The sequence below is a fragment of the Clarias gariepinus genome, chromosome 14 (genome assembly GCF_024256425.1).
Source record: "Clarias gariepinus isolate MV-2021 ecotype Netherlands chromosome 14, CGAR_prim_01v2, whole genome shotgun sequence".
Classification (NCBI taxonomy): domain Eukaryota; kingdom Metazoa; phylum Chordata; class Actinopteri; order Siluriformes; family Clariidae; genus Clarias; species Clarias gariepinus.
Genome location: NC_071113.1, coordinates 7,870,765 through 7,898,014, shown reverse-complemented (window position 1 = coordinate 7,898,014; position 27,250 = coordinate 7,870,765). Strand labels below are relative to the sequence as shown.

General features: G+C 37.7%; 2 protein-coding genes and 1 non-coding gene across 6 annotated transcripts in view; all 3 read right to left on the bottom strand.

Annotated features, from left to right (window-relative positions):
• Positions 1 to 625: 625 nt before the first annotated feature.
• On the bottom strand, positions 626 to 9,799 carry kif22 (kinesin family member 22). Its single transcript, XM_053510877.1, has 13 exons — positions 9,614 to 9,799; positions 9,114 to 9,306; positions 8,682 to 8,809; positions 7,194 to 7,348; positions 6,573 to 6,782; positions 5,930 to 6,323; positions 5,730 to 5,850; positions 4,690 to 4,810; positions 4,386 to 4,590; positions 2,936 to 3,024; positions 994 to 1,209; positions 820 to 879; positions 626 to 703 (listed from the first exon to the last, which is right to left on the bottom strand). The coding sequence occupies exons 2-13, from the start codon at positions 9,302 to 9,304 to the stop codon at positions 674 to 676; spliced, it is 1,920 nt and encodes a 639-aa protein (XP_053366852.1). The 5' UTR covers positions 9,305 to 9,306; positions 9,614 to 9,799; the 3' UTR covers positions 626 to 673.
• Positions 9,800 to 12,343: 2,544 nt separating this feature from the next.
• On the bottom strand, positions 12,344 to 12,425 carry trnal-aag (transfer RNA leucine (anticodon AAG)). The gene has a single exon. It is a non-coding gene; the product is annotated as a tRNA-Leu (tRNA).
• A 2,225-nt stretch (positions 12,426 to 14,650) lies between these two features.
• Positions 14,651 to 27,250, bottom strand: part of arhgap27 (Rho GTPase activating protein 27) — a 30,836-nt gene continuing 18,236 nt past the window's right edge. The window contains exons 3-18 of one of the 4 annotated variants that reach the window (XM_053511390.1): positions 25,453 to 25,917; positions 24,081 to 24,305; positions 23,878 to 23,958; positions 23,415 to 23,489; positions 22,331 to 22,402; positions 19,319 to 19,386; positions 19,115 to 19,202; positions 18,918 to 19,019; positions 18,727 to 18,825; positions 18,504 to 18,618; positions 16,818 to 16,943; positions 16,624 to 16,722; positions 16,460 to 16,537; positions 16,225 to 16,353; positions 16,019 to 16,124; positions 14,651 to 15,841 (exon numbers count right to left, since the gene is read on the bottom strand). In XM_053511390.1, coding sequence (XP_053367365.1) covers positions 15,667 to 15,841; positions 16,019 to 16,124; positions 16,225 to 16,353; positions 16,460 to 16,537; positions 16,624 to 16,722; positions 16,818 to 16,943; positions 18,504 to 18,618; positions 18,727 to 18,825; positions 18,918 to 19,019; positions 19,115 to 19,202; positions 19,319 to 19,386; positions 22,331 to 22,402; positions 23,415 to 23,489; positions 23,878 to 23,958; positions 24,081 to 24,305; positions 25,453 to 25,917 — 2,103 coding nt within the window. In that variant the 3' untranslated portion in view covers positions 14,651 to 15,666. The remainder of the gene's footprint in view (positions 15,842 to 16,018; positions 16,125 to 16,224; positions 16,354 to 16,459; positions 16,538 to 16,623; positions 16,723 to 16,817; positions 16,944 to 18,503; positions 18,619 to 18,726; positions 18,826 to 18,917; positions 19,020 to 19,114; positions 19,203 to 19,318; positions 19,387 to 22,330; positions 22,403 to 23,414; positions 23,490 to 23,877; positions 23,959 to 24,080; positions 24,306 to 25,452; positions 25,918 to 27,250) is intronic. The other 3 variants (XM_053511391.1, XM_053511392.1, XM_053511393.1) reach the window with 3 other exon arrangements.

Below are 27,250 nucleotides of genomic sequence, written 5' to 3'. Positions count from 1 at the left end.
AAAGAGGGTGCAAGAGTGGTTGCATCTGATCCGGAATGTTTATAAAAAAATAACAGGAGAAGAACAGGAGCTTGGGAGTTGTTCTTAATTAGGAGCCTCCAACGGTTTTATGAACTGAACATAGATTATACTAACGAATGTGTTTGCTGATAGTGCAGCGTGTCGAGGTCAAAGAAAGAAAACACTGTTCTCATGCACACAGAGTATCATGAAACACACTAAAAAAAAATGATATTCCCTACAATAAAAATACTTTGTAATAGGATAAAGGTAATTTTCCTTTATGCATTATAACTTGTATTATGATTGTTCAATGATTTGCCCATTTTTTTTATTGCTAGATATCAAGTCAGCGTATTGTTCTTTTGAGACCATGAGACTCTGCTAGACAGGACATCGCAATGCTCGGCCTTTCATGGATTAAAGTCCAGACAAATGTCATCTTAATAAAACTGAGACAACCAGGCACAAATAAAACTGACAACTGCAATGTGGTTCTGCAGCAGCTTTTATTAAGCAGCTTGAAAATCACTGGATTAAAATCAGTTAAATACATAATACAACATACAAAAAAACCAATATCCCCTTAAAAAGTAAAAATCACCCCTAACCCCCCCCCCCCCCCAAAAAAAAAAAAATAATATGTACAAAAAGTCATAATTCTCATACACGATCACTTGCCCATTGCACTTAGAATGTTGGCCTGTGGAGAAAAAAATAAAACATTTGAACTTCACATTTAACATTAAATACAAAGCAACCAACTTTATTTCATTCAATTTCTTTCTGTGTTCATCTTAGAATAATCTTGAGCCTTACCTTAATAAAAGATGAAAAACGTTTATCTGTAATGCCTTCAATTTTCTTTAAATCTTCCACCTAGTAACAGACAAGAGGAGACCATTCAGAACAATAGTAAAACGACGCAACTGATTTCTCAATTTCATGCTTCAAAACTATTTGTTAAATCTTTGTTAGCTTTTTCCCCTCTACCTGTGCGAAATCTCCGTTAATTTTCCTCCAGCCCATAATAAGTTTGGCCTTTTTGTCACCAATGAGTTGCAGGCTCTTCAGGTCTTTGAGCGAGTCCGAGTTAAGTGTCTGGAGAATCTTTTTCTTGGACAAGTCCAATACTGATGAGTCCAACCTTGACTCCCAGTCTTCCTCACAGACTGATTCCAGTTTGCTGTTCTCCTTACCTTCTGAGATCTGGACAAAAGGCAAAAAGGACAAAGAAAAAAATTGGGAAAAAATAAATAGATCTGCAGTGACCAGCTGTGGTCAAATCTCGAGCATGCCTGTGTGAGGTTGGACAAGGACCTATAAGACTGACAGGACCTTCAAGAGGTACCAGCTGATATTGGAACAAGAGTTCATTCTGGTTTACTAATTTGGTTTGACAAGCACAGTTTTCTGATATTTAGTATTCCAGCACTGGTACATTTTACTTTATTCATCATTCAACTTTTCCATGTTTGCTACATATAATTCTTTGCTTTGGGAACCATTTCTTTTGATGGAGCAAAAAAACAACAAAAAAGGCCACTTTGGGATGAAAACATGAGTAAATCTATATTAATTTATTTTATATCCACGTGATGGTCCGCGTTCCAGCTAACCATTACTTTTTTTCTAGTTATTTTAGCTGAATATTATGTATTTAACACTGGATTTACTGACACCATCATTATAAGTCTTATACTTAACATTAATATTTACAACTACAGGTGGCATAGTGGTAGATCAAATGGTGGTTCTAAATTACCCGGAGTGTGTGAGAGCTTGTGCCCTGCAATAGACTGGTGCCCCATGCAAATAAAAATTAATTTATGAGGTACAGTAGTGCAGAAAATGGTTTTGCCTTTATACCTAGCAAAATGTTTTTTAGTGTGGCTGGGTTTGACTGTAAACTGCACAACAGAACTGGATGTGGATGAGACCACACAATTTCTAGCTGCCGCCTTAAAAATTCTCAAAAGCATTTTGTGGCTGAATGTCCTAAAGAGGAAGAACTGGACCCTGCAAAGTGGATAGCAGATTTTTGTCAATGAACAAATGCAAGCCCAGTGGTATCCCTCAATAGCAGTTCTTGCTGACAAGGATTTATGAGGATTAATGAGCAATTTCTATTAGGAAATCCCAAGTGCCTGCAAACTTTAGTCAGTTGAGTTTAGCTGCACATGTCGCTTGCCCCTCATGCCTCCCCAACATCTCCCAGTGAGTTCAAGAGACACAGCACTTTCAGACACTTTCAACAAAAACAATGTCTTGAACTCGAATAGTCTGTGAATGGCTAAGAGATTTTGGGATTTATTTTACTCTTTCGCATAGACAAGCAGCACATGCTAAAACATACAGGTGAATAAAACTAACAAAGCTCTGGGTCTCCTGGGTTCTTTTTTATACACAGAGGGTTTGAACACTGAGTCATGCTGTAGTACTAAACATAAGCGTGGCCTTTGACTTAATCTCGACTTGCTGATAGTCAGTTTAACAGAATGACTGTGTGCAACATTGCTTAATAACATTGGGGAGAAAAATACTGCGCTTTCGGCACATTTGCAGTGAGTGATACCATGTATTAACATATTAAAGTGTTAAACTGCTGAACTTTCAAATAGATTGCATCCAGTAATATAAGTAATACAATCAGATTAAATATCTTTGACATTTTGGCAATCTCACATCATGTAAGAACAATAAAAAGTTCAAATCCCCCAAGTTTTTTTTCCCCCATTTTCTCCACTCCTTACAAAGTCTCTGGTAATACAGACAAAATATGGTTTAACTTTACTTCTCATATTTTGTGTAAACGGGAAACAGATAATGTATAAACAACCTTTAACAAAACACTACATCTACAACAAAACCCATTCAATGATTATGATTAAAGAGCTGATTTACATTATCTGAAGAAAAGGGGGGGAGGGCTTACCTCTGTTTTGACGCGCTTTTTCTTCTTGTCAGCACTATGTGAAGGCTTGCAGACCACAGCACAATCCTGCAAGGGCAGCACCTGGGACACTGGACACACAAAAAGCAAAATAAAAAAAAAAAAAAAAAAAACTTGAAAGTGGTTCTTGAAACATGTACAACAGCGAGTTGACTTAAGAGTGGATTAAGTGGCACTAATGGACATTTTAACTTAAATTACTTGCATTTAATTAAATTTTAATCTTATTTCATATATACGTTTTGTAGTATATTTAATGTATAATTTTATTAATAAATTTTTGCCTTGGATAGCGACTTTAAGGCCACCCTGTATATTTACTGTATAATTTTTACTGTAACATTTAAGGTAATGTTACTTTAAAACAAAATTCAAAGCAAAGTTGGAAGGTGTTATTGTAACTATGTCAAAATAAATGGCTGACAGGGTTGAACCTGACTTCACTGTCAAAGGAAAGCAAAACCGGAAGAAACAAAAGATGCAAAGCAAAAAAAGTAGATAAAGTGCCGGTTTTACATTGAGCTTGAACACGACATAACGCACAGCCTTTTTTGCGCAAACAAGTCAGATGAAGAATCACACTAAAAACATATTAACCAAAAATCAGATTTGGTCAGTAAATCAGATGCGAGTCACTTTTACCTGTAGTAGAGGTCTGCGCAGGACTATTTTTTTAGTCCCGCTTCCGCCCGCGAGGTTTTATCCCGCACCCACCCGCTATATATCACTCTTTGTTTACCCGCTGCCCGCTTAGAATATTTTTTTCCCCAACCGCTCCCGCTAAATGTCCATCTATTTCCAGACCCACATTTAAACCGAAAGAGAGGGATAACAAAAAAACTGGGTTGTACAATATATTTTATTTTTATAATTGATAAAATTCTTCTCAAGAATGGTTAATATAGAAAATGTGTTGCAGGGGGGAAAAAATGTTGAAACAATGTACAAAATTGTAGTATATATATATATATATATATATATATATATATATATATATATATATATATATATATATATTTTTTTTTTTTTTTTTTTTTTTTTTTTTTTAATAGAATGGGACATTTCTTAGGAAAGGTGTAGCTGAAAACAAAAATTACAGGTGCTCGATAAGATTAAATAAAGCGCAGAAATGCTGTTTAGAAAGGACGTTGGGAACAATATATTAGACCGCGGGAGAGCAAACCTCTAACCTGTAGTCTGAACATAGCCAAAGTATTAAATCATCTATTAATGCCCTTAAAAAGTCTTTCTACAGTATCCTCTAATCCACCCCCCAGTATTTACTGTTCTACATTACATAATAGTTTGTTGACCAAGGTATATGTTGAAAAAAAAGCATACATTTTTGGACAAACAAAATATTTGAAGTAACCTTTACATCCAGATTTCGTTTTCTACTACATTGCCAATCACCACCACCCTTGGACCTTACCTTGCAATGGGGTGACAATTGCCTGTTGTTTTCTAGGTTTTGCTGTAACCGACTGTTTGCGCTGGAGGGGAGGCAGATTTGTTTTAAAGAGAGATATGCTACTTGCGGTGTCCTCTATTTCATCCTTTAGTCCATTCTGGCCTCCAGTTAGTTTGTTTAACATCTCTGCTTTCTCTTCTAGCTCCTTTTGCTTTTCCTTCAACCTCTGTAAAGAACACATTTCAAAGGGTCACCTGAGTAATACACAACCAGATATATCTCACACTTATTACAATGCATAAAGAAATATGTATTATTTAGCAACCTGTATCTCTTTGCGGGACTGGGCAACTGTTTTGAGTAACTTGAGTCTCTCTCTCTCTGGGGTTCCCAACATCATTTTCTCCAGAGCCATTAGTCTATCCAAGACTGTAGAATCAACTGGGCTGGAGGACAAGGTCACAGAAATGAAACTTACGATTACCGTTGTTAGAAACAAAAAAAAGAATCAGCAAAAACGTTAAGACAAACACTGAGTGTTGCAAAATGCAGAAATTATACCAGAACTATGAAGTCACAGATGAGCATGTGTTCCCCAATAATGAGCCAAAAGGTACAAAGCACCTTTGGTTTTTCGCTATGGGGACACATTGTTTTAAGCACCAGCTACCAAATCATGGCCTACCACACAAGGCCAGGACCTGTTTAAAGTGCTATCAATAAAATGAATAAATAAAATAAATAAATCATTAACTAAATAATTTCCCACAGGTGGAACAACACAGACCACATTTTTATAACAGGACAGAATGGTCTTTTAAAACACATCGATCATGACACGTGTGTGAGAAGAGTTCAAAACAAACTCAAATTATGAACGATTATGAATATGTTACAAAACAGCGGAAAACAACAGGGCAGGTTTTTTAACGCAGATATTTACTATAGAATTATAGTTGCATTCTACTGTAAGGGTCCAGACGATATGATATCACAATACGCAAGTGCCGGTTCGATTTGTAATGCAATTCTGTTATCTACATCCCGATTCAAGTATTATTACTATTAAAACTACACAGAATTCTGTGCTGTGTGTTAATCTGAGTAGTTTAAAGTGAACAACCTGCAGAATTATAGAGGAATGGCAACATTGTCTCAAATGCAAACGATAAATATATATATATATATAATTGGGGGGGAAATTGCAATCAGGCAATACATGAATTACCACACACACAAAAAATATCACAATATGTAACTAGATCTAGTGGTTAATATCTACAGTATATCTTATTGCCAGTTGCCTGCACCCCACTCTCAATGCTAGTGTTGGTCTTAAACCCCATAATGATCTGGACAACATACCTATGGGGGTGTGTGAGTGGGGGTGATGGCTGCTCCACATTCTTGCCTTCCTTTAGCTTCTTATTCTGTGGTTCTCCGGATCCCCCAGCCTCTTGTTCCTCTCTGGACCTCTTCCCTGCAGCTGAGAGAGCCACATATCTATCAAATAAATGCTTTAAAACGCCCAACCATAGGGAAACCAAAGGATCAAAAATGCTCACCGTTTGAGTGGGCCATCACCGTTTCTCTAACAAATGGCTTGTTTATTATTTGCTTGGACTTGGCAGCAAAGTTGAGCGCGGTGAATGTATCAAAATAGTACTTATATTCCGGGGCAATGTTCGTGATCATGACGGAATGAGCTGAACCGCCTAGCGAGTCCTGTAAAAGACGGGTGAGCTTGCTATCTCTGTAGGGCACACGCCCCCCGGTCCCTGTGTTTAGAGAGTCCACAACCTTGCTGAGGGTGAACAGAGACAAGTTTATGGCACCGCTTTCTTTCAAACGGATGCCCTGGTTTCCTGTGCGCCGGTTGTCCTCAGAACCAGCGAGGTCCACAAGATATAGCTTTCCTGTCTGCTGTCTGTGAGGAGGAACACGCTGACATTTCACCACCTGAGGTAAAATACGAACATAAATTGTATATTATTGTATATAATCAATAAAGAATCATAAACAATATAAATGGGTTTGTGTTTCACCCTAATTTTTCCCAGCAGGCACAATAAAAGCCAGTGGGCTTTTATTACAGAGAGAACATTGATTTCAGCACCAGCTACCAAATCATAGTCTACCACACAGAGACCACGACCTGTTAAGATGCTTTAAGTAAAAGGAGCTTGCGGCCAAGACTGATGACGATACCTTAATGAGGAGGATTGCATGACTGCGGCTGGAGCGCTGATTTAGTTTGGTGGACGCTGTGGTGCGGTTCAGACTAGCTGGCACAAAGTGGGTGTGAAAATCAGAGAAAGACGAGAGTGGGGTATGAGTCAAGCCTGGTATAATGATGTTTTTATCCTTGTCTTCGCGGATTGGCAGATCCTGGGAGTTAGGGGACAAAAGGTCCAAAACCTGCAACAACAGAAGAGATTTTAGCAGTCCAAACCAGCAAACCTGATAATACATATAACCTTAAAGTTAATGGGGGTTAAGGAGGAGAAAAACAAAAAAAAAAAAAAACACCCCCCCCTAGAGCTGGACGATATGGCAAAAATTTGTATCATGATATATTTCTTAATTTTGGCCGATACGATATAATTCTGATATCGATATGGACAATATTAAAAAGCTTCAGGAAAAAACTGTCGAGGAAACACACAATGGATGTCTGCAAACTGAATTTGCAAAGTCTATAATACCTCCAGTATTATAAACAATTAGTTTTAGTGATGTGTGCTCATAATTTATATGGAAGAGAAACTAAAAAAAAATGTTATTCAGCTATAAACCGAACAAGGAAACTGCAACACATGGCAACATTACCTTTTCATTGTAGATTTCTAGATATGACATGCCTACAGAGAACTCCCATTCGTCCTGGTCTTTCACTTGATTGCGAACCAGCTGAAAAACCTCACGAACAGCTCTGGGAATCACACCTGGCTGCTCCTGACTGCCCAGCATCGTGTGGGTTTTTCCTACCAACAACAAAACAAACAAACACATGGTGACTAATGAGCTGAAATCAGTGTGTGAGTGATTGTAAGAAGCATGCAAGCATTAGATCAATTTGGAGTACACTTTCTACACAGACTTCTACTTCTATAAATAAGCAGGTTTATGTCAAGCTGCTCGTTTCTCCTATCCTGCCTACCTTCTCATTTTTCATTTCATGCTGTCTTTCTTGATTTCCTAATTTGATAAACAAATTTATGTATTAAATAAAAGTACATTTTAAAGGAAAAGAAAGCATTTAACAGAGTATATGTTCTGTCAATATCAAAGTAAAAAAAAAATATATGAGGCACCACGTTTTAGTACTTACTAAATCTTACATTTAAATATTGATTATCAGTTTTAAACCCGGAAAACTGTTGACAGACACTCCCAAACATTCCCATTCAAGCAATTGGGCAAATTCAGCCATTCGATTTGGCTAGTACTAGGTAGATACAGTCCAAGTAGATGGATAAATCAGACTGACTTTACTTATTAGCTTATTTTGCAAAACTGTAATGTAACTGTAACTGGTGACAGAATCATCTGCACCCAAGGGCTTATTTATACCTATGGGAAGCAAAGGCCAGTCAATTTTGTCCAATCCTGCAGAAAAGACAATGCAGCACAACTCGCCAAAAACGCTAATGCTGGTCATGACAGAAAGGCACCAGGACACCCAGTACACCATGACCCAGCAGGCAAACCGCCGAAAGCCATGGGATGCGCCAAAGAAAAGAATCTGATCCACTGATACTCTAACCAACAACACCCAAAGGATTGTTTGCCAGACTTTTGGAGTCATGCCCTAGAAGGCCAGAGCTGTAAACAAAATGTGGGGCATAATATTCAGCATTTTAATGATATGGCTGATCGGTGTAAGAAAAAAAATTAAAGCATTTAACAGATAGCCTTATCTAACATTTATCTCATTTACAAAACAGAGCAGTTGATATGTAAGGAACTTGCTCCAAGGCCAAGCAGTGGCAGAACTGAGATTTCAAACTCACAAACACCCAACCAGCAGTAAAGCAACTTAACCACCGTGCCACAACTTCCCTTTAGTTAGGGCCCACTCTATTTCAGACACATTATAGTGGTACCTCAGCAAACAAACGCACCACCTTACAAATTTTCGCCTTAAGAACTGAAATGTTTCTTTTGGCATGTGAAGAATTTTCTGCATACACAATAGCTATTAATAATAAGTAAGTAATAAGTAATAAAAAGTTAACAAGTTTAAGATGGTAGGGTAGTTTGTATGTTGGAACAAGATCAACGTGTATCTATTTCAAACAAATATCTGTCTCGTACCTGCTCCAGTGGGTCCGTAAGCAAAGACACTTGCGTTCTGGCCGTTAAGGATGTGAGGAATAATAGGCTTCACCGACGACAAGAACACTTCCTGTTGATTTGTCTGCTCGCCATGGAACACGTCAAACCTGGACAAAGCAACATCACAAGAGCTTAAAGCGAGAACATTTAATATTAATATTAAAATCAGTGGACAATTCAAAGACAGGACAGAAATGTTTTCTCCCCGGGTGTCCTCCGCAGGCACCTTAAGAGCCAGCGGTTGAATTACAGGGAGAAACCTGATATCAGCACCAGCTACCAAATCAGGGCCTACTACACAGAGACCCAGACCTGTTAAGATGCTTTAATTATTGTAGAAATAATAAAAATATCAAAGTTATACTGTTATACAAGGACAAGTTTGTATGGAGAGTAAAAACGATGATTAACTGGTATTGCAGAGTCTCAGTGGCGTTCCTCCAGTTGACTATCTCCAGGGTTTGAGGTCCCAGTCCTCGGACACAGGGCCCTTCGCTTTTCTCGTCTTGTTTGTCCATGTATGGTCGCAGTCGCACCGCTACTCGAACCCTGGCGGTCCGTTTCGGCGCAGCTGCTTCATTCACAGGAACACGTTGCGCCATTTCTAACAGAGAGAGACGCGAAGGACGCGTTTAAACACAACTAGTTATCAAGCTTACACAGCTAACCAGCTAACTAGATACATCCGGCCATCTTTAAAGTGTTAGTTGCTCATTGTAGCATTAAAAGTTTTTAATAAATAATATAAAAGATTTTATATATAGGTAGAGAAGTGTAAATTAACACGAGGTCCAGAGCTCTGTTCTTTATGTTAGTTAAGAGACTCCACTAAAGTGTTTTATTTGTAGCTAAGCTAACTAGCTGTAGGATGCTAAACACTAAGCACTTAAAGCGACTTGAAACAAACTTACCTCCGGACCAGGACACCTACGTTTCCCAACTGTAACCGGGCTCAAGAGAGACCAGTTAAACCTGTTATTTATTTATTTTTTGCTAATTTATCGGATAAGTGAGACTTTTGCCCCGTGAATTTAAATAAGAAAAAACATAGAGAGAAACATCGCGCGCGCATGCCCCCGAACAACGGCTATTTTCAAATGTTGAGTCCCCGCCCACTCACTGAGAATCAGACCAATCAGCCTCCGACTAACCCGTGGCGCTATGGAATGAGGATCCATCTGTAGAGCCGGAGCGCCCACTGCAGGTTCAAATAAGCAATGCATTTAAAACAAAATCCCACTCATTTATCGCCTAATTCCTACTTTTACTATATTATACAAATTGTGAATAATAATAATACTGATGATAATAATAGGGGGCATGGTGGTGTGGTGGTTAGCATTGTGGCCTCACATCTTCAGGATTGAGGGTTTGATTCCCATCTCAGGTGTGTGCATGTGCAGAAGTTTGCAGTTCTCCCCGTGCTTGTTGGGTTTCCTCCAGGTACTCCGGTTTCCTCCCACAGTACAATGTAGATTAGTTAATTGGCGTTCCTGAATTGCCAGCAGAGTGCACTGTACAGGACAAGCCATATAGAATAATAATGATTATTATTATTATTGCCCAAACCCCATCCACTGGATGCAGTGTAGTCCCAAGCTCGGATAAAATGGGAGGGTTACGTCAGTAAGGGCATCCAGTGTAAAATCTGTGCCTAATTGTGTGCAGATCGGAGGGTCCGCTGTGGCGACCCCTCGATGGGAGCAGTCAAAAGACTAACCACAACAGCAATAACAGTTATCATTATTATTATTAGTAGTAGTATATTCCAATACATATCAACGAACAAAATAAGATACTGACTTGTTCAACGATTTGCTTTGTATGGATCGTTTATTTTATCTGCCAATCTGGCCTGAAAAACGTGACTAAGAACGTTAAAGACTTTTTCAAAATTAGGTCAACAAAACTATTTCTGTATTATGTTTACATTTAACATTGACTATTTACAATAAAAACAACAACAAAGGTCTATAATAATAGCTAATAAAATAATAATATTAATTAGAAGGGTAAATATTTACATAAGTGGATTTATATCAGTTTTGCAGTTGAGTTTTTGTTGTAGCCTGTAAAGTTGCAGGACAGGCTACAACAAAAAAGTTACAGACAGTGCAGTCAGGACATTGGGTGAAGAACAGCAAGTGCAACAATAAACATGGACCTAGCATAGAATCTGCAATGAATTATAATGTAATTACATTATAACTTTCACTTAATTTAGGTCTGAATACATCTATCACATAAATGCTATTTAAATATGGTAAATCATATGTCTCTAATTTGTGCTCAACATTTAAATGGCTGTCCTCAAAGTTAAATAAACTTTTTAAGACAAAAACTAAATAATGAAACATGCTGAGTTTTGCATGTAAAAAAATAAGTTGTTGCAACAGTCAAAGTTACAGTTTATAAGCACATACACTATGAGGACTGAGCAAAAGTCTTAGGCACATGCAAATAAATGTGGTAAGCCAAAGATGCCTTAACATATATACCTTGAAGAACCACCCACACATGTTAAGGCATCTTTGGCCTACCACATTTATTTGCATGTGCCTAAGACTTTTGCTCAGTACTCATAGTGTATGTGCTTATAGACTCTAAATATCTTTACCTCCTCATTAGGTGAGAGATAACTTGAATAATTACTTTTCTGTTCAAGAACTCTGTTGAGCAGATCTTACTGAGATAGTAAGCAGCCCGAAATTTTATGGCACGTTACTGAAATTTTAAGCAACCACATTTTTTACATTTAGCATTTAAATATGTTAGCAACTTTATGCATGTGTTACTGCAAAGTAACATGATAATAATTTCTGTATAACCCTCTCTGTACTTCAACCTGTATATTCCAGAAAAAAAATCAAGCACTTATAACAACATCATATATCTTTATTTGTCCTGGCACCTCCAGGATCTGGGTTCAATTCCTGTCTCTGTTAGCATGTTCTCCCCCTGCTTGATGGGTTTACTCCGGGTTCCTCCCATAGTCCAAAGACATGCAGATTAAGCTAAATCTGTCAGTCTGGCTTCCCCAAACAGGCCTGTAAGGTGTGTATGTGTGTGCCCTGCAGTGGATTGGTACCCTCTGTCCAGGCCCTGCCTTGTGCCCTAAGTCTCCTGGGATAGGCTGCAGGCCTTCTGCAACCCTGTACACGAGATAAATGTGGAGATTTGCCTTTAAAATAAGCTTTATGGCAGTTTAGAGCTGACCCGCTAGAAACTGACTAGATAACTCAATAACCTGCCGTCCACAGACAATTGTTCTGAATATGAAAGTGTGAGAAATTGGAATTGTGTCGTGAGAAGGTCAGAGACTGCGTGAGTGAGAGTTGGCAGAAAATTCCCACACTGCACCTGCAGAGGGCGCTAACGTGTGCTAAAATGGTCTATTAAATCACACTTATTACGTTTTGTCAGACAGACTTAGTATCTTCCTTCAGTCGATGCAATTTAACCCCGCGCATCCGAGGAGACTGGATCCTAATTCCAGCATACACCAGGGCTGTTGTGAGACTAACACGTGCTCTGATTAACCAGCTGATTATAACACGTTAACACGCAATGAGTGTCAACATTCGTCTCTGAACAGCGGACAACTATGACAGCTGTAGCGTTTTTTGCTGAAAAAACATTGTTGGCAGCGGTGGGATTCGAACCCACGCCCCCGAAGAGACTGGAGCCTTAATCCAGCGCCTTAGACCGCTCGGCCACGCTACCCGTGAGAACACCCTCAGCGAAAGCCTGTCAGGTCGTAAAACAGGCATGTTTCCTTCGCTAAGATCATAAGCTCACAGGGGCTTGGCAGTTTATAACTCTTATCTCTTTTCGACATATCTTACACATATTAACTCAGGACAGGCATAGGAGCAGATCCATTAGGCAATCATTTTCCGAAATAATTGATTATATGCAATTTTAGATAAATAGACAGAGTACTTTATTTATTTCAAAAGGAAATTGAATCAGTCACCAAAGCAGTGATACCCTGTGTGTTCTGACACCTTTCTATCACAACCAGCTTTAATCTTTTCCTAAACTTGTCTGCACTAGCACTTCTATGGGAACAGACTCCACTTCCCACCAATGTGCTTCCATGACCTTTGTCCACTCATCACCCTGTTGCTAGTTCACCGGTTTTTCTTCCTTGCGTCACTTTATGTGTGTTCTGACCACTACAGACTAGGAACATCCCACAAGACCTGCAGTTTTGAAGTTGCTCTGATCCAGTCCACCAGCCATCACAATCTGGCCCTTGTCAAAGTCACTCATATCCTTACAATGCCCATTTTTCCTGCTTCTGTTATGTATCAGTTTATTAATTTAGCAAAGGAAGTATTCTACCAAATTAAGTCATGTCACTGGCTGTGTATAATTTTACCAACCTTGTCTGTACTTCTATTGCATAAATTCTCCAACATGAACAAGATTCCCATCATGCCTGAGAAATATACCCCACCCACTTAATATATCATAGCCGAGTTTGTAACAAATTATTGAAAATAGAACTACTGTGAGAAAGTCCAGATGGCTAGACGACTGGTTCAGAGCAACTTAATTGGCTGCAGTGGTCAGGACATACCAAAAGTAATACCAGTGGTGACAACTGGTGACAGGGTCATGGGTGGCCAAGGCTTACTGATGCACATGATGATTGAAGGCTGCCCTGTGTAGTTCGAACCATTAGAAGAGCTACTATAACTCAAATTAAGGTAAAGGCCGATGCTGGTTTTAACAGAAAGAAAGATCATTGCTGTTTTGTGGCAAAAGAAGGCACCTATTCAATATTAGGCAGTTTGGACTTTACGAACTTAAATATAGTATACTTCACATTTACAAACACTATATTGCAAGAAAAGGCACAATTTGATTATTGTTGTTTGCACTATTGCACTACTCATATATCTTGTATTTCATATTGTGTCTTGTATGAACAGACATGCACAACTTCCTTATCATATGCTAAGCAGATTAATATTATTTGCACAACAATGCATATCCACACTTTATGTGCATTGCTGAACTGTTACATACTCTGTATATTGTGGTTTTCATTTAATCTGAATAGTTCTTGAACAGTGTGTACTTCCTGTGGAAAGTATATTGTGTGTAATCATTATTGTGTCATCAACATGTACAGTGTGTTTTTTTTTATGCCTGGACCGTTGAGAGTCACCAACAGACGGAACCAAATTGTTAATGTTTGTGCATGTTAAAATACTTGGCCAGTAAACCTGATCTTGATACTAATCTTGGTCTGTGGTGAACAAGGAGGCTCTTTTCCACTGTCGCTTGGGTTCCTGACTGTTTTAATGGCTCCCCAGGAGCTTAAGAACCTGACAGCAGTACAGAAATATGTCCAACGGTTGTGCAACAAGTAGGCACTGCTCTAGTTTTTCATGTTTCTTAATCCACTCTTTTTGTTCCTTATGGACCTGTATCAAGCATACTGTTTGTAGGCCTTGTTGGTGCAAATGAGACTGCAACAAAGCCAGCTTATCCCTCGGGTTGGGGTTTTTAGACAGATTGTATGTCTGTCTGGAGGTATTGCACCATGGGTCCATGGATTTACCCTCTTAGCCACTTCGTACAGTGTTTCCCTCATTCAAGACAAATTATGTAGGGAAATGCTCCCAGAACCCAGGTCATCAGGTTTACAAACCGTCCATAGATGTATTGTAATACCCTGGTCATTCAGTATAGTCAGGCCATCAGCCGATTTCATTTTATTACCACATAACCTTGCTGGGCCTTAAGCGTCATGTGCTTCCCATAACTGATCTCCATTCATGATTTTTTTTCCCCCGATCACAGTTCTTCCACAAAGTTGACAGTTCAGCACTATCCTTCCAGGTTTTAATGATGTGTTAAATGGTTCTTAAATTTAATACATTCTGATTCTGAATAAATGACAATAAATATCAAACAATATAACATGAATTGTAAAACAGTTACTTTATTAAACTTTTTTTTATAAGCAATGTGTAGCATAAATATGCCGTTTTTATGTACATGATCAAAACACAAACATACTTATTTTATATAAAAAAATTAATGCTTTACAAACCTTTACAACTATGTTCTTTCTTTAATTCTGGATAAAACTCTGTCTATGTGCAAACCAATTTTACAGAGTAAAGATTTACTATTGTACTAATAAATATATATAGAACTTTTTTAACTCTAAAGACTGTACAAGTAATCTACTGTCACCCATTTATGCTAATATATTTTAGATAAGTAAAGATGGCAGTATCAATAAAAAAAAAATCCTCAGCTAAAATGCTATTTTCACGTAATATAATTGTAAAGTAATAGGTCAAACTATTTGTAGGATTACTGAACAGAGTTAACTAGCTTGAATCTAGTTCAGAACAAGGGATTTATCCATATTAAGGCTAAATATAACACTCAAGCTGTTATATTCACAACACAATTTTACATTTGAGGAAAAAAAAAAGAAATTCACGGTTTGAGGTACAGTAAGTGGTCATTACCAGAATTACATAAGACTATGCCTATGCAGTACTCACAGGATTAATTATGTCTGAGAACAGCTGCCTGAACTTCAGTAATAAATAATTCTAATATTAAAAAACATTTTGCACATTTATGGTTTGCATATTTTCAAACATTTCACATTATATTAAAACAGCGGTATTTAATTAAAACAAATTACAGTTTTCTTTTACAGTAGGGTATTGTATAGATTCTTTTTTAAGTTTATTATGAATAAATGTGCATTTAGGGCTAATATGATCTAGTGCACTTAATAGGTTAAATAAATACTATGCCCAAAATACTAACATGTCTCACAGCAAGAAAATGTATAATGACAGCTGATCCTTATAAATTTTTTCTTTTATTTCTTATTTTTTCACATAATCTGTGATGATCATGGAACTACCACTGGCATAGTCTTTTATTAATATTATTATTATTATTTTGTGTTTTAGGGTTTTTACGTATGGAAGATTGTTTCAAATTCACTGAGGATGAACTCGATGATCTGGTTCTGGAAGACCATGTACGCAGTTATATTTGCTGACTCCATTTCAGGCTTGAGCAACGTTGGGCCAAAGACAATGGCGACATTTTGTAAAGTCATCCTGTTTTCATCTCCATGCTCGATAACTCTAAAAAAAAAAAAAAAAAAAAGAAAAAAAAAAAAAACTGGCCATGAAGCATAAAAACATCAATGATCACCTAGGCTACTTTTACTCTCTATATGCAGTTAACATGCAATAAACAAGAAAAGTGACATGTTTGCCCACTGGGCACAAGTGCAACTGAAATTAAAAGAAAAAACATACTTCCTTAAATGGCTAAAGAGTGCCTCCATTGTGTCACGATTGTATGATGGTAAAGATTTCACCAGATCACGTATATAGGTCACTCTGCTGTTGTAGTCTGGAATTTCTACATTAAATCAAAACACAAAACATATTAACCTCTCTATAAACATTATTAACACCACCAGTTTCACGTCTACCGTAATTATGACATGATGGGTACTCACTTATGCCCTGGACAAAGCTATTAAAGTGACTGTAAGGAAACAGGGGCTCTTGTAGTTCCCTGAAAAAGAGTTTCAAAGCTCCACTAATGACATGGATGTCCCAATGGCCCTCGTCCAGATCCAGATCCTCTGTTGATGTACATTTAAATGATTGCTTAGGATAAACCATGGTACACTTTTTAATCACTGACGAAACTGACAAACATCACAAGAGAACAGCATACAAATGTATTACCATGATCAGCTTTGAAACGTAGCTTCTGGATTACAGCCAAGTTCCCACTAACTCTGTAGATCCCATCAACCCCCAAACCTGGTAGTAGAAAGCAGACTGGGTCACTCTCACCATTCAACTGTTATCACGTCGCACATGTATAACACTAACACATTAAACTGTACCTCTTTTCTCTACATTCCTGATGCACTTCATTACAAAGCTAGGCACTGTAGTCCTCTCTTGGTCACAGAGGTTTTGCAGGTGACAGCCAAACACGTTTTCTACATCAGACAGTAAAGTATTTTAATTATATATTCCTTTTAGACACACTCACAAACAACAACATAGATGTCCCAAGCAATAGCAAGCAATTTACCTCTAATATAGCCTTTTTCCTTGACTGATTGCAAAGTAGGCCTCTTAAGAAGAAACTTGCGGAGCTTGTTGCGGACCTTCTTCGGGTCTGAATCCGCCGTGGAACTAGAGGATAGCTGCCTACCTACTAATAGACAAAGAGAAAGAGTATATTCTGACTTTTGTTCTACTACTACTTCATAATATGAAGTACAGGTTTATTCAACTTTTTTAATTAATATTAAACTATACTAAACTATGTACATACCCTCCAAAATTGCATGCTTTGACCCAAAACATTATGTTTATTTTACAGAAGTTTTATGAAAATACCTAAGGTTATTTTAGAATGTTTTTTTATTATTAAAAAAAATCTTTGTAATGCAGCTTATTAGTTTGTGTATAAAAAGTTTTTTCCATAATTCCTGCATAGTTTAAGACAGTACATTAGTTTAGGTTACATATGCTGTTTGAAAATGACATTTAGATTGTTTAATTAATTAATATATATATATATATATATATATATATATATATATATATATATATATATATATATATATATATATATATATATATATTTTAGTATTTAACTAATTAGGAATCATTTCACACTGAGTGAACATAAGTTAATTTACAGTTTAGTGTAATATAAAGGTTGGCTTTAGTTTAGGCATTCCTGTCTTTTCAGTTGTACGATGCCTTTTAACTTCTGCCATGTACAAGAACAATAACACCATTGTCTGTGATTTTTTCCCCTTATCTTCAACCAGGTAATACTACCTCAACCTGGTGGTACTGTAAGGATTTGCTCTCTTTCTCAGCAGACATGGAACAGCGCTTCTCCCAAAATAAGCTTTGTGAACCCCTGTGAGTGTCTTTGTGTATTATTTTAAAAGGTTCAGATTTGATGATACAGTATATACTAACTACTGGGGCAGCTATGGATCAAAGATTACAGCCAGCAAACAAGCACTGACGCTATTCCATATACAGTATAATGGCAGTGAAGGCTCTTCATCAAGATTGCTGTTAATTAGTTGTACCCACATAACCTCTGATTCCCGTATCTCGCGGACAGGAGTGGGATCTGATGTGGTCTTCTGCTGCTTCAAATTTTGATGTTTTTGAGATGCTTTTCTGTTTACCACTGTTATAAAGACTGCTTTTCTGAGTTACTATGAGTAACTTCCTGTCAGCTCAGGATCTTGTCATTTCCATCAAGGTCTTAACCTGTATCTAAATAATTTCATGCATCCGATATACTCATATGAAACTGACCATCTGCATAAAGGTCCAGGTCAAACAGGTGCTACTATTAAAGTAGACGGTGAGCGTATACACTCAGTACTACTTTCTGTCAGGTTATGTTGCATGCCTACTTCATCATGAACATATGGATATGAACGTATGGACAGAATTTTGGAATGCATTTTTGCATGAAACAAAGGTTGTGGAAGTTGTACTCTTATTATGGATGCAAACTTAATGGTACAGAGCAGGAACATTTATAATGACCAAGACCTATTGAAATGTACTGTACTTTTATGCACCTAAATTCTGATTTAAGACAGACTTTTTGTTAAAGTTATTTGGTAACAATTAAAAAGTGGGAATTTGTGTGTGCGGTCCAAGGCCTGCAGAAAGGCGTGGGTCAGAAATGGAATTAAGAATTCACTTATAATCAGTTAGAAGTGCTATCTCTGACCTATATTACCATTGCTCATCCTCCTTTTGTCTACATTCGATTTGTCTTCCTTTTCTGTGCTGGAGGACTTTTCGCTGGCTTCCTCGTCATCTTCTGAGTGGTGCTGCTCCACGTCCTGAAACCAAGGAAAACAAAATACATTTAAACTTTTTTTAATTAATAAAAATTTTTTTTTCTATAAACAGAATCAGAATATTTGGACACAGACAGTCTTTTAACTTACGAGTTGCCGTATGGTGTCGGTTATTACTTTATGCCAGTCAGTGATGATGCTTTCCGTGTCGTACTGAATCAGAAATTCTGTTCCAGCCCGAGTTTTTAGCTAAACAATTAATGTAAAAAAATTTAAACACTTTAACCAATTATTCATAACAATATAGACTAGAATTATAAATGGTTATCTTATTTTTATACCTCCATCACATTTTTTTTGCTAGACTTTTCCTTGGCGGCCCATCCAATTGTTGCTCCTTTCAGATCCACAGTGAATTCTGTAACTATGTGATTGGTCTGTCTCTGTGGGAACAGAAAAAGTGGGCTCTTTGTAAAATAAATAAATTAATTAATTAAGAGTCACGTCAGTTATTTATTTACAGTGCTTTAGCACTTACCGATGTTCCTGATGGGGTGGACTTTGGGTCCTTGTGGAATGTTAAAACCCCTCCATGAAGAACAGTCCATGACAAAGTCCAATTTTTTCTGTGGAAAGAGTATTGACAAGGAAGTTTTTGTTAAACCAAATTCTAAAACCCCAAAGGAACTTTACCTATAACCCATATTAATCAAATATATGCAAAACAAGCTTTTGACCTTACCGTACTTTTTTCCCATTCTCAGATATCTTGGTCTTGTTTAGGATTCCAGCTTTCTCCAAATTTGACACCTAAATAATGAATAGAAGGATTTCAGAGTATATGATGCATTTGCAGTAGGCAGCACAGGTACCTGCAGATTAAGTCAATGATATATGGTTACTCTCTTTTGCAAAGCTTGGGTACAGTCACTTGATTTGATATTTTTGTGTTTATTAATGTTCCAAACACTACCTTATAGTAAGCCCAATACATCATGTGGGTGTGCCCACTCACTCACTCAGCTTCTATACTGCTTTATCCTGTATTCAGGATCACAGGGCCTGGAGCCCATCCCAAGAGACTTAGGGCACGAGGCAGGGTACACGCTGGACAGGGTGCCAATCCATCGCAGGGCACACACCCATATAAACACCCATTCCCAAATTACGGTCAATTTGGGAACGCCAATTAGCCTAACCTGCATATCTTTGGACTATGGGAGGAAACAAAGCACGGGGAGAACAAGCAAACTCCATGCACACAGAGACAGGAATCAAGCCTGGTCGGGAATCGAACCCGGTCCCTGGAGGTGCAAGGCGACAGTGTTAACCACTACACCACCTTTTGAGTGGTGCTGCTTTATGGGTGTGCCATCAGGGGGAAAAAAAAGTCCACTGATGGGATGACCTGGTCATTCAGTACATTCAGCTGACTTCATTTTATTGCCATATACCCGTTCTTACCCTGCCATGCCCACTGCTCTGGAACTGGGTTAAACTGGACTTATTAGATCACATGACATTTTTCCACTGCTCCAAAATCCAACCTTTATCCTATATCCTTTTTCTAATTAGCCTCACTCACAAGTGGTTTTCTTATGGAGGCACATCTGTTTAGTTAAAGTATGTGAAAATGCTCATCCTTAAGAATTAAACATAGCCACGATTTCTATTGCTGATACAGTTTTAACAAATGCATGCCAATAATTCAACCCTTCTGACATTATGCGTCTTCTGACATGTTTTCTTTTTTTTTTTAAGAATTGAAAAGCCATTCAGACTGCATGAGTTGGGGATTGAAGAATTTTTGCCAGCTGAAACATGTTAAATCCAGTTTTATTAAATGGTGACTTTTTTTCGGCTGGACAGTGTATAAAGATGACAAATCTGCTAATATAGAGGAATCCTTGGCATTTAGCAATAGATAGGAAATTCTTTCAACAGGAGTTAATGATCTATACTATTCTCATTAAACACTGGAGTTCCAGTGTAAAAGAACAAATTCCTTAAAAATGATTCATTACAGTATGGCTAACAAGTCCAGTGAATTTTGGAAATTAAAGGATGAAACCTCTATTAGTCAACTGATTTTGGAGTGGGAGGTACTCAGAAGGTTAACCACACCCTGTCTTAACTGTGGCGCGTCCTCTGACGTGATGGTCACTAGGGGTACTGGGTGCTCAGCAACAATTAAACTGTAGTGAAGTGGCATTAAAATGCTGACAAAATAATATTAGAATTGTCTGTAAATCCATTCACATATTTCTTGATCATAATATTGTCTTCCTTCTATCCAGATGAGTAGCGGTTTATAGAGCTAAAGTTAGCTAGATGGAGAGACTGAAGTTGACTTCTTATTCACTAATGTCTTGCTGCTACTTTCTGTTTCACCTTCAGAAGGTACAGGGAGTATGATTTCATGCCTGTAGATGGCACCGTGATGCGTACTAATGTCAAACACATTTTCCTATGTCAAGTCTTCTTGTTCTTAAAACATGTATGAAATCTGACAACTCCATATGAAACATATGAATTTACTGTAGAATATTTGATTTTTTTTAATTTTATTGTATGCAGGCAAATCACATTTTCTGCCTATACTATTATCTTTTCATAATAAAAACATCTAAAACCCTCACATTTTGGGGTTCTAAGAATAATGAGCTGTGATCTCACTCTTACTGTTGTAATAAATAAATAAGAACACCTGTGGTTATTTGTGGCACTCGGTGTGAAGCCTCATATCTATGGGCAAATCTGTGCCATGATAATATTCACTACACCACCAATGCTGCTCTTGTAATATTGTTTAAATATATACAATGCCCGGAAGAAAAAAAGTTTACATTTCAGAACGGTGAAATTATTGGGCTGCATCAAGCTAAGAAAATGAAATTACTGGAACAAAAATCAAAGAATGTGAAAGGATGGTTTTGAACTTTGTGGAAGAAATGTGGTTGAAAAAAATCATGACTGGAGATCACTTAAAGACTTGTGAGGTTTCATGTAAAAAAAAAAAAAAAAAAGCACAGCAAAAACCATAGCTATGTTTAATAATGAAAGTAAAAGCATTTCCATATACGCACACAGCTGTGTGGCCATGAGAAAACCGCTTGTTAGCGAGGATAACAATTCTCAATTGGCTCACTTTAGAGCAATATAAAAAAAAAATGTGGTCATGTGATCTGATGTCTATTCCAGAGTAATTGGAGCATCAGAGTAAGAAGGGAGGAGCATGAAGTGGTGCACCCATCATGCATAGTGCTCGGTGTACAATGATCTGGGGTTGCTTCAGTTGCTCAGGTCTAGGCTCAGCAACGTTATGTGGAAATAAAATGAAATCAGCTGATGACCTGAATGTACTGAATGACCAGGGTATCACAGTAATGACGTTTCTCTTTCCTGATGGCACAGGATACCACATAATTCAGAACTTATTGTGAAATATTGTGAAAATCTGGGAGCATAAGGAATCATTTTCACACATGAACCGGACACCACATCAAAACTAACGCTGATTGAATGAGTGTGTGACTTTTTTTGGGCCAGGCAGTGTATTTTGCCCACCTTCAGGATGGGTGTGAGGGGTAACAGGAATATGACAGTCTGCTGGTGAGGATTCTAGACTCTAGAATCTCTTGGACATAAACCTAACCATTTTAAGTGGATAAATTTATACTCTCTTTGTCTATCATGGAACACTAATCAAGAGTATGTACAAGTAGATTTCGAGTGGATAGATCAGATCACTTACATTGTGCAGCATTTCTACAGAGCCAGACATATCGCTGTCTGAAGCGTTCCTGCGATGAACAAAGGGAAGTTTCTGTGAGGGAAAATAAGACTGTTTGTTTTTTTTTCCTCTAACAAGTGTTACCCAAAATATGAGGTGCAGGGGTAATCAAGGTATAAAAATATTACTACAAAAGAAAAAAATTCTGTTATATTATATGGATTATGGTATAGCAAGAAGTATGAAATACTTTACTACTTTAGGTAACGTACATTAACTTGTAGTCATTTATGAAACAGGTCTTAGCTTAATTGATAATTACTACTAATAGGTATGATAAACATTTTTATCAACATAAAAATAAGCTAAACTTAAGTTTAAAATACATCTGCTGTTATATCTCCTGATAGCCGAGTTATTATTCCATTATTTTACATCATATATTTTAAACCGTTCAATAACGAATGAAGATTCTCAGTCATCCAGGTGAGGTTGTCTGGAACGTTTCTAGTAAACTAAAGTTTAAAGTGAAATTTTTCCATTCAACAAAGAAGTAGTCCAGTTACCATGACTCAACTTGTAAAACAAGTATAACATTTTATTTCTAGTTCTAATCTCTGAATGCTTTTCCCATGTCAATGGTAATCCCAGCTCCCAAAAAACATTGGGTTAGATTGACTAGCTGCTTGTATATGGTTACTTCATCGTATAGTAATACTCCTCCTAGGTGTATGCCTAGTGTTTTCAGGTTAAGCTCAGTAACCTTGTACTTGGTAAAGTGGCAACTATATAAGATAAGTGATTTAATTATGGAATCAATCTGAAAGGAAGTCGATATTGTGTAAAAATAGAGAAAATGTAAAGAAGTCTGAATTTGGACTGAAATCGACAATAAAAGGGGTCCAACAATGCGCCCTGGTGGGACACCCTGCAGGTGTTTTGTTGTAATATTGGATGGCTCTTTAGTCACAAATAATATTTAGATGAATTCAGGATAAAGTTGAATGAGTAAATGAACTGAAATAGATGAATTATATTTACATTACTGTAGAATATGCTTCAAAAGCATACATACAAAGGCTGCAACCACAGTTTGTATGTGTACCTCATCTTGAGATCCTGTGCTATTCCTCCAGCTCCCACCATTTCCCACTTGGCACTGTCTCAAACTGGCAGAAAGCTGAAAGGAAAGAAAATAATTTGATAACTTAGTAATCATTTAAAAACAAATCACAAAAAAAGATAGATAATAAAAATTCTTAATTTATTTTTTTCTGGTTACAAGGAAAGACAGTCGCAGGCACACACTGTTGCAGTGTATCATTCGCACAATAATTAACCATACAAGGGATTTTCAGTACAGCCAGTCTTGCAGGTGAAAAATCTACCAATGTACATATTGGCTAAAATGCCCAATGGTTTATTTTTAAATTAAATTAATAAATTTTATTAGCAATTAAGTGAAAAAAAATGTAAAAAATAATAATACATTTTATAATTTAAACCGTAATTAGAGATAACAGGATGAATCTGTTGCCGTTTGTTTAAATAAAAAAAGGTTCACCTACATCGGGTAAGTTCCACTCAGACTTGGAGCCATCTTTCTGGTAGTAGTACGTCTGTCCCCGATCATCTAGTGACTTGATCCACTGTCCACACAAACATGTACATCGTTTATAAAATTCGAAATATAAAAACAGAAAATAGAAAAGAACAAGTCCTGCTTAAATCTCAGGAATGTGTATATACTGTTTGTAATTAAATGCCCTACCTGCTCCTGTGTATGATCATTAGTGAAGATCCAGACTCCATCAGAGTCGACGCTCAACGTCCAGCCTGCAGGAGCACTGCGGTCTAGACATGCCCTGGGAATGACAGCTTTTTTCACGTGGGCCAATGAGTATTCCGAAGAACCGGCAAAGGAGTAAGAATCTCCCTTCCCCGGAGGTGATGGAGTATCTTCATCAGCAGGGTAATCTTCCTCAGGGAGGGGAGGCTGATGATGGATCACATGCAGACAGGTGATAGAAAGTATAATCAGTACACTTCCAGATAAGCGTGTGCTTCTCAAAAAGTGTTTTTATTTATTTATTATTTTTTATTATTATTATTAGAAACCCTTTTGTCCCCCAAGACAGAGTTTAAATCAAAGCACTATTACTCTGCAGTCATAGGACAATCTTTCATAGGACAATCTTCGGCTGCATATACAGAGCGATTTACTCGAAAGAGGCCCTAAATATTCTGTAATAACTCTTGCTAGGATGAAGCAATCTGAATGAAACAACATACAATGTGCTCCTCATTATATGAAACTTCGAAAACACCAGGATGCCCCTGAGTCAGACAGATAAAGAAGGCGTCGGACAGCCATCGCACCATTTAACGGCGGACCCCTTCACTTAGTCACTCGACTTCTTATCAGGATGGTGGTGTGCAGTGTACGTGCATGTTATTCACAAGTTCTGACGTGTGTCTTTTGATACACAGTTTCACTAATGAGCAACACAGTTTCACTAATGAGCAACATGTCTTCATAGTGTGAACCTATTAGGTCACCAATTTGTTTAAGCGATGTCCGAGTGAATTAGGAAAAAAATATGGTGTTTCTGACGTACCCTCAAAAAGTGTTATTCAGAGGATGGTGTGGAAACTGGAAATTACAAGATTGTTGATCGTTTCACGATCGGTTACATCCAACATCAAACCAAACGTCCAATAATTGCTGCGATTTTCCTAGACATCCTTGCTGTTAGGTTCAAAAACATGGAGCACCATGTCGAAATGTGTTCTGAGATCACCACCAGAATCACATATTATGCAATCGATTACACAAATGTAAAGATATGTAGCATATTTTTTTCTTTTTTACCTTCATCATAGCGAGAGTTATTACAGAATATTTGAAGCCTCTTTCGAGTAAATCACCCTGTATATTTGGTTATATTCTTGTTTTCAACTAGCTGTTATCAACTTGTGAATTCAACAGAATCATGTTCTGCTATATTATATATACACACTGAAGTGCCAACAACAAGTCTGGCGCAGTGCATGACTTAATTTACATTCCGGCAGCTTATGCATAATCTAAAACCAGACTGCGAAGAAACTACGGTGGTAGTTTCAGTGTCTGCTTCTTATACCGGTGCTCCTTCCTGCAGACTGTTGCCTGATAAAGGAGGAGTCAGTAGGTCATCTGGTGGGTCCCAAGAACTTTGTCCAGAGACTGGGTTAAAAAAGTAGTGTCGGCCACTCTTCTCATCAAGCACCTTCTCCCAGTCAGAGGTCCATTTTGTTTCATCTGTGGGTGAACAGGCTGGAGACAGGGAGGGAACGGGGGAGAGGGGAAACTCGTTGGTCCCCACCTCAGAATCCATTGACGGGCTGAGCGGGTAATCCCAGGTGCTACGGCCTGTGCTGGGATGATAGTAGTACTCTTTTCCGCTCTCCTCGTCAGTGTGGGTCTCCCATCCCTCGGAGCCTAGCGTGTCTTGGAGTTCAGCAGGTTCTGATATTCCCCAAGCAGAAGGGGAGAGAAAGCTGCTGACGCTCTTCTGGCGTGACCTGGGCAGGTTTACATAAACTGCTGTCAGATCGTCATCTTTAACCTGGTAGAGAGGAAGCAATATATAAAAAGTTGTAAATGATAGTATTATCGTATGACGATACGGTTTGCATAGGACAAACAAAGTGCTTTGATATTGCTTATGCAATTTATTTCTACACATAGTGAACACAACACAGAGGCACACAAGACTAAAAGAGGCACCCATGCTACGATTTTCCTTCCTGCATTCAAGCTTTGAGGTAACAATGTATGTTTAGTCAGATAGTGTGAACTAAAAAAAAAATCTCTTCCTGTAGACAGAGGAAATAAAACAAGTTGAGAATACCACCATTGCAGCCAAATCACTCGTCCTATTCAGAGACCGCCACATTCTCCACATATAGAGCAAATAAAGAGAGTACAAGCACACATGCAGGGACAAAACAAGTTGCTGTTTGATATAGCAAAGACTTTATGAGAGCCTTTAACTATTATTAGTGGTTCTCACCCCCTGTCCTGCACATTTTGGTGTTTTCTTAAATCGCGTTCAGTAAATCAGGTCATTAACAGCCTTTGCTGAATTGAACTGGGTGTGATAGAGCAGAGAAAACACTATAAATGCAGGACAGGAGGTCCTCCTAGACCACGGAAACACAAACACAAGCACTTCAATACATGCAAATGACAACAATCGTTGATCATGACAGGCAAAGCAGTTGCTTAATCTAATCATTTATTTATACTGCATGATGAAATGCATTTTTACTGATACCTTCAATATGAAAAGAAAAACAATAACACTTTAACTAATCCCAGGAATTGTACCATAATAATTGCCGTGGGTCTTTGCTGAGACAATCATTTTTGTGCTTTCGTGCCGTTTGTCCATATGCATAACATGGAAAAACCTTTTTTAAACCATCATATTAGAAAAACACTTGTTACTAATTTAAATACTGGCCAAAATAAAACATTAATGAGACTTTCCACGATAAAATGCATGCACAGCTGTATTAAAACTACTACTAGTGTGAGACTTATCTAAACAGATGTCAAGCAGGAATAAGGATTATGTATATCTCAAGCTGTGAGTATTTAGCTTTGTCGGGGGGAGATATAATGTTGGTACCCACAGCCTAGCCTGTATTTATGTTAAATACTGTGATCATAGCACATCATACAGCTTGTCTTAACAGCATGGTGCTATAATGCGTGTTTTCCATAACAACTACCAAACCAGGATTAGGCATCGGCTAATATCCGGCTAATGTCAAATAAAGTTAAAAATGTAACGCATTAGAGGTATACAAATTTAATTTTACAAAATTTCAGTGTTAGCCAAGCAAAACACTGTGGATTAGACATCAGCCACAGCATAAACCCGATGTTTAGTT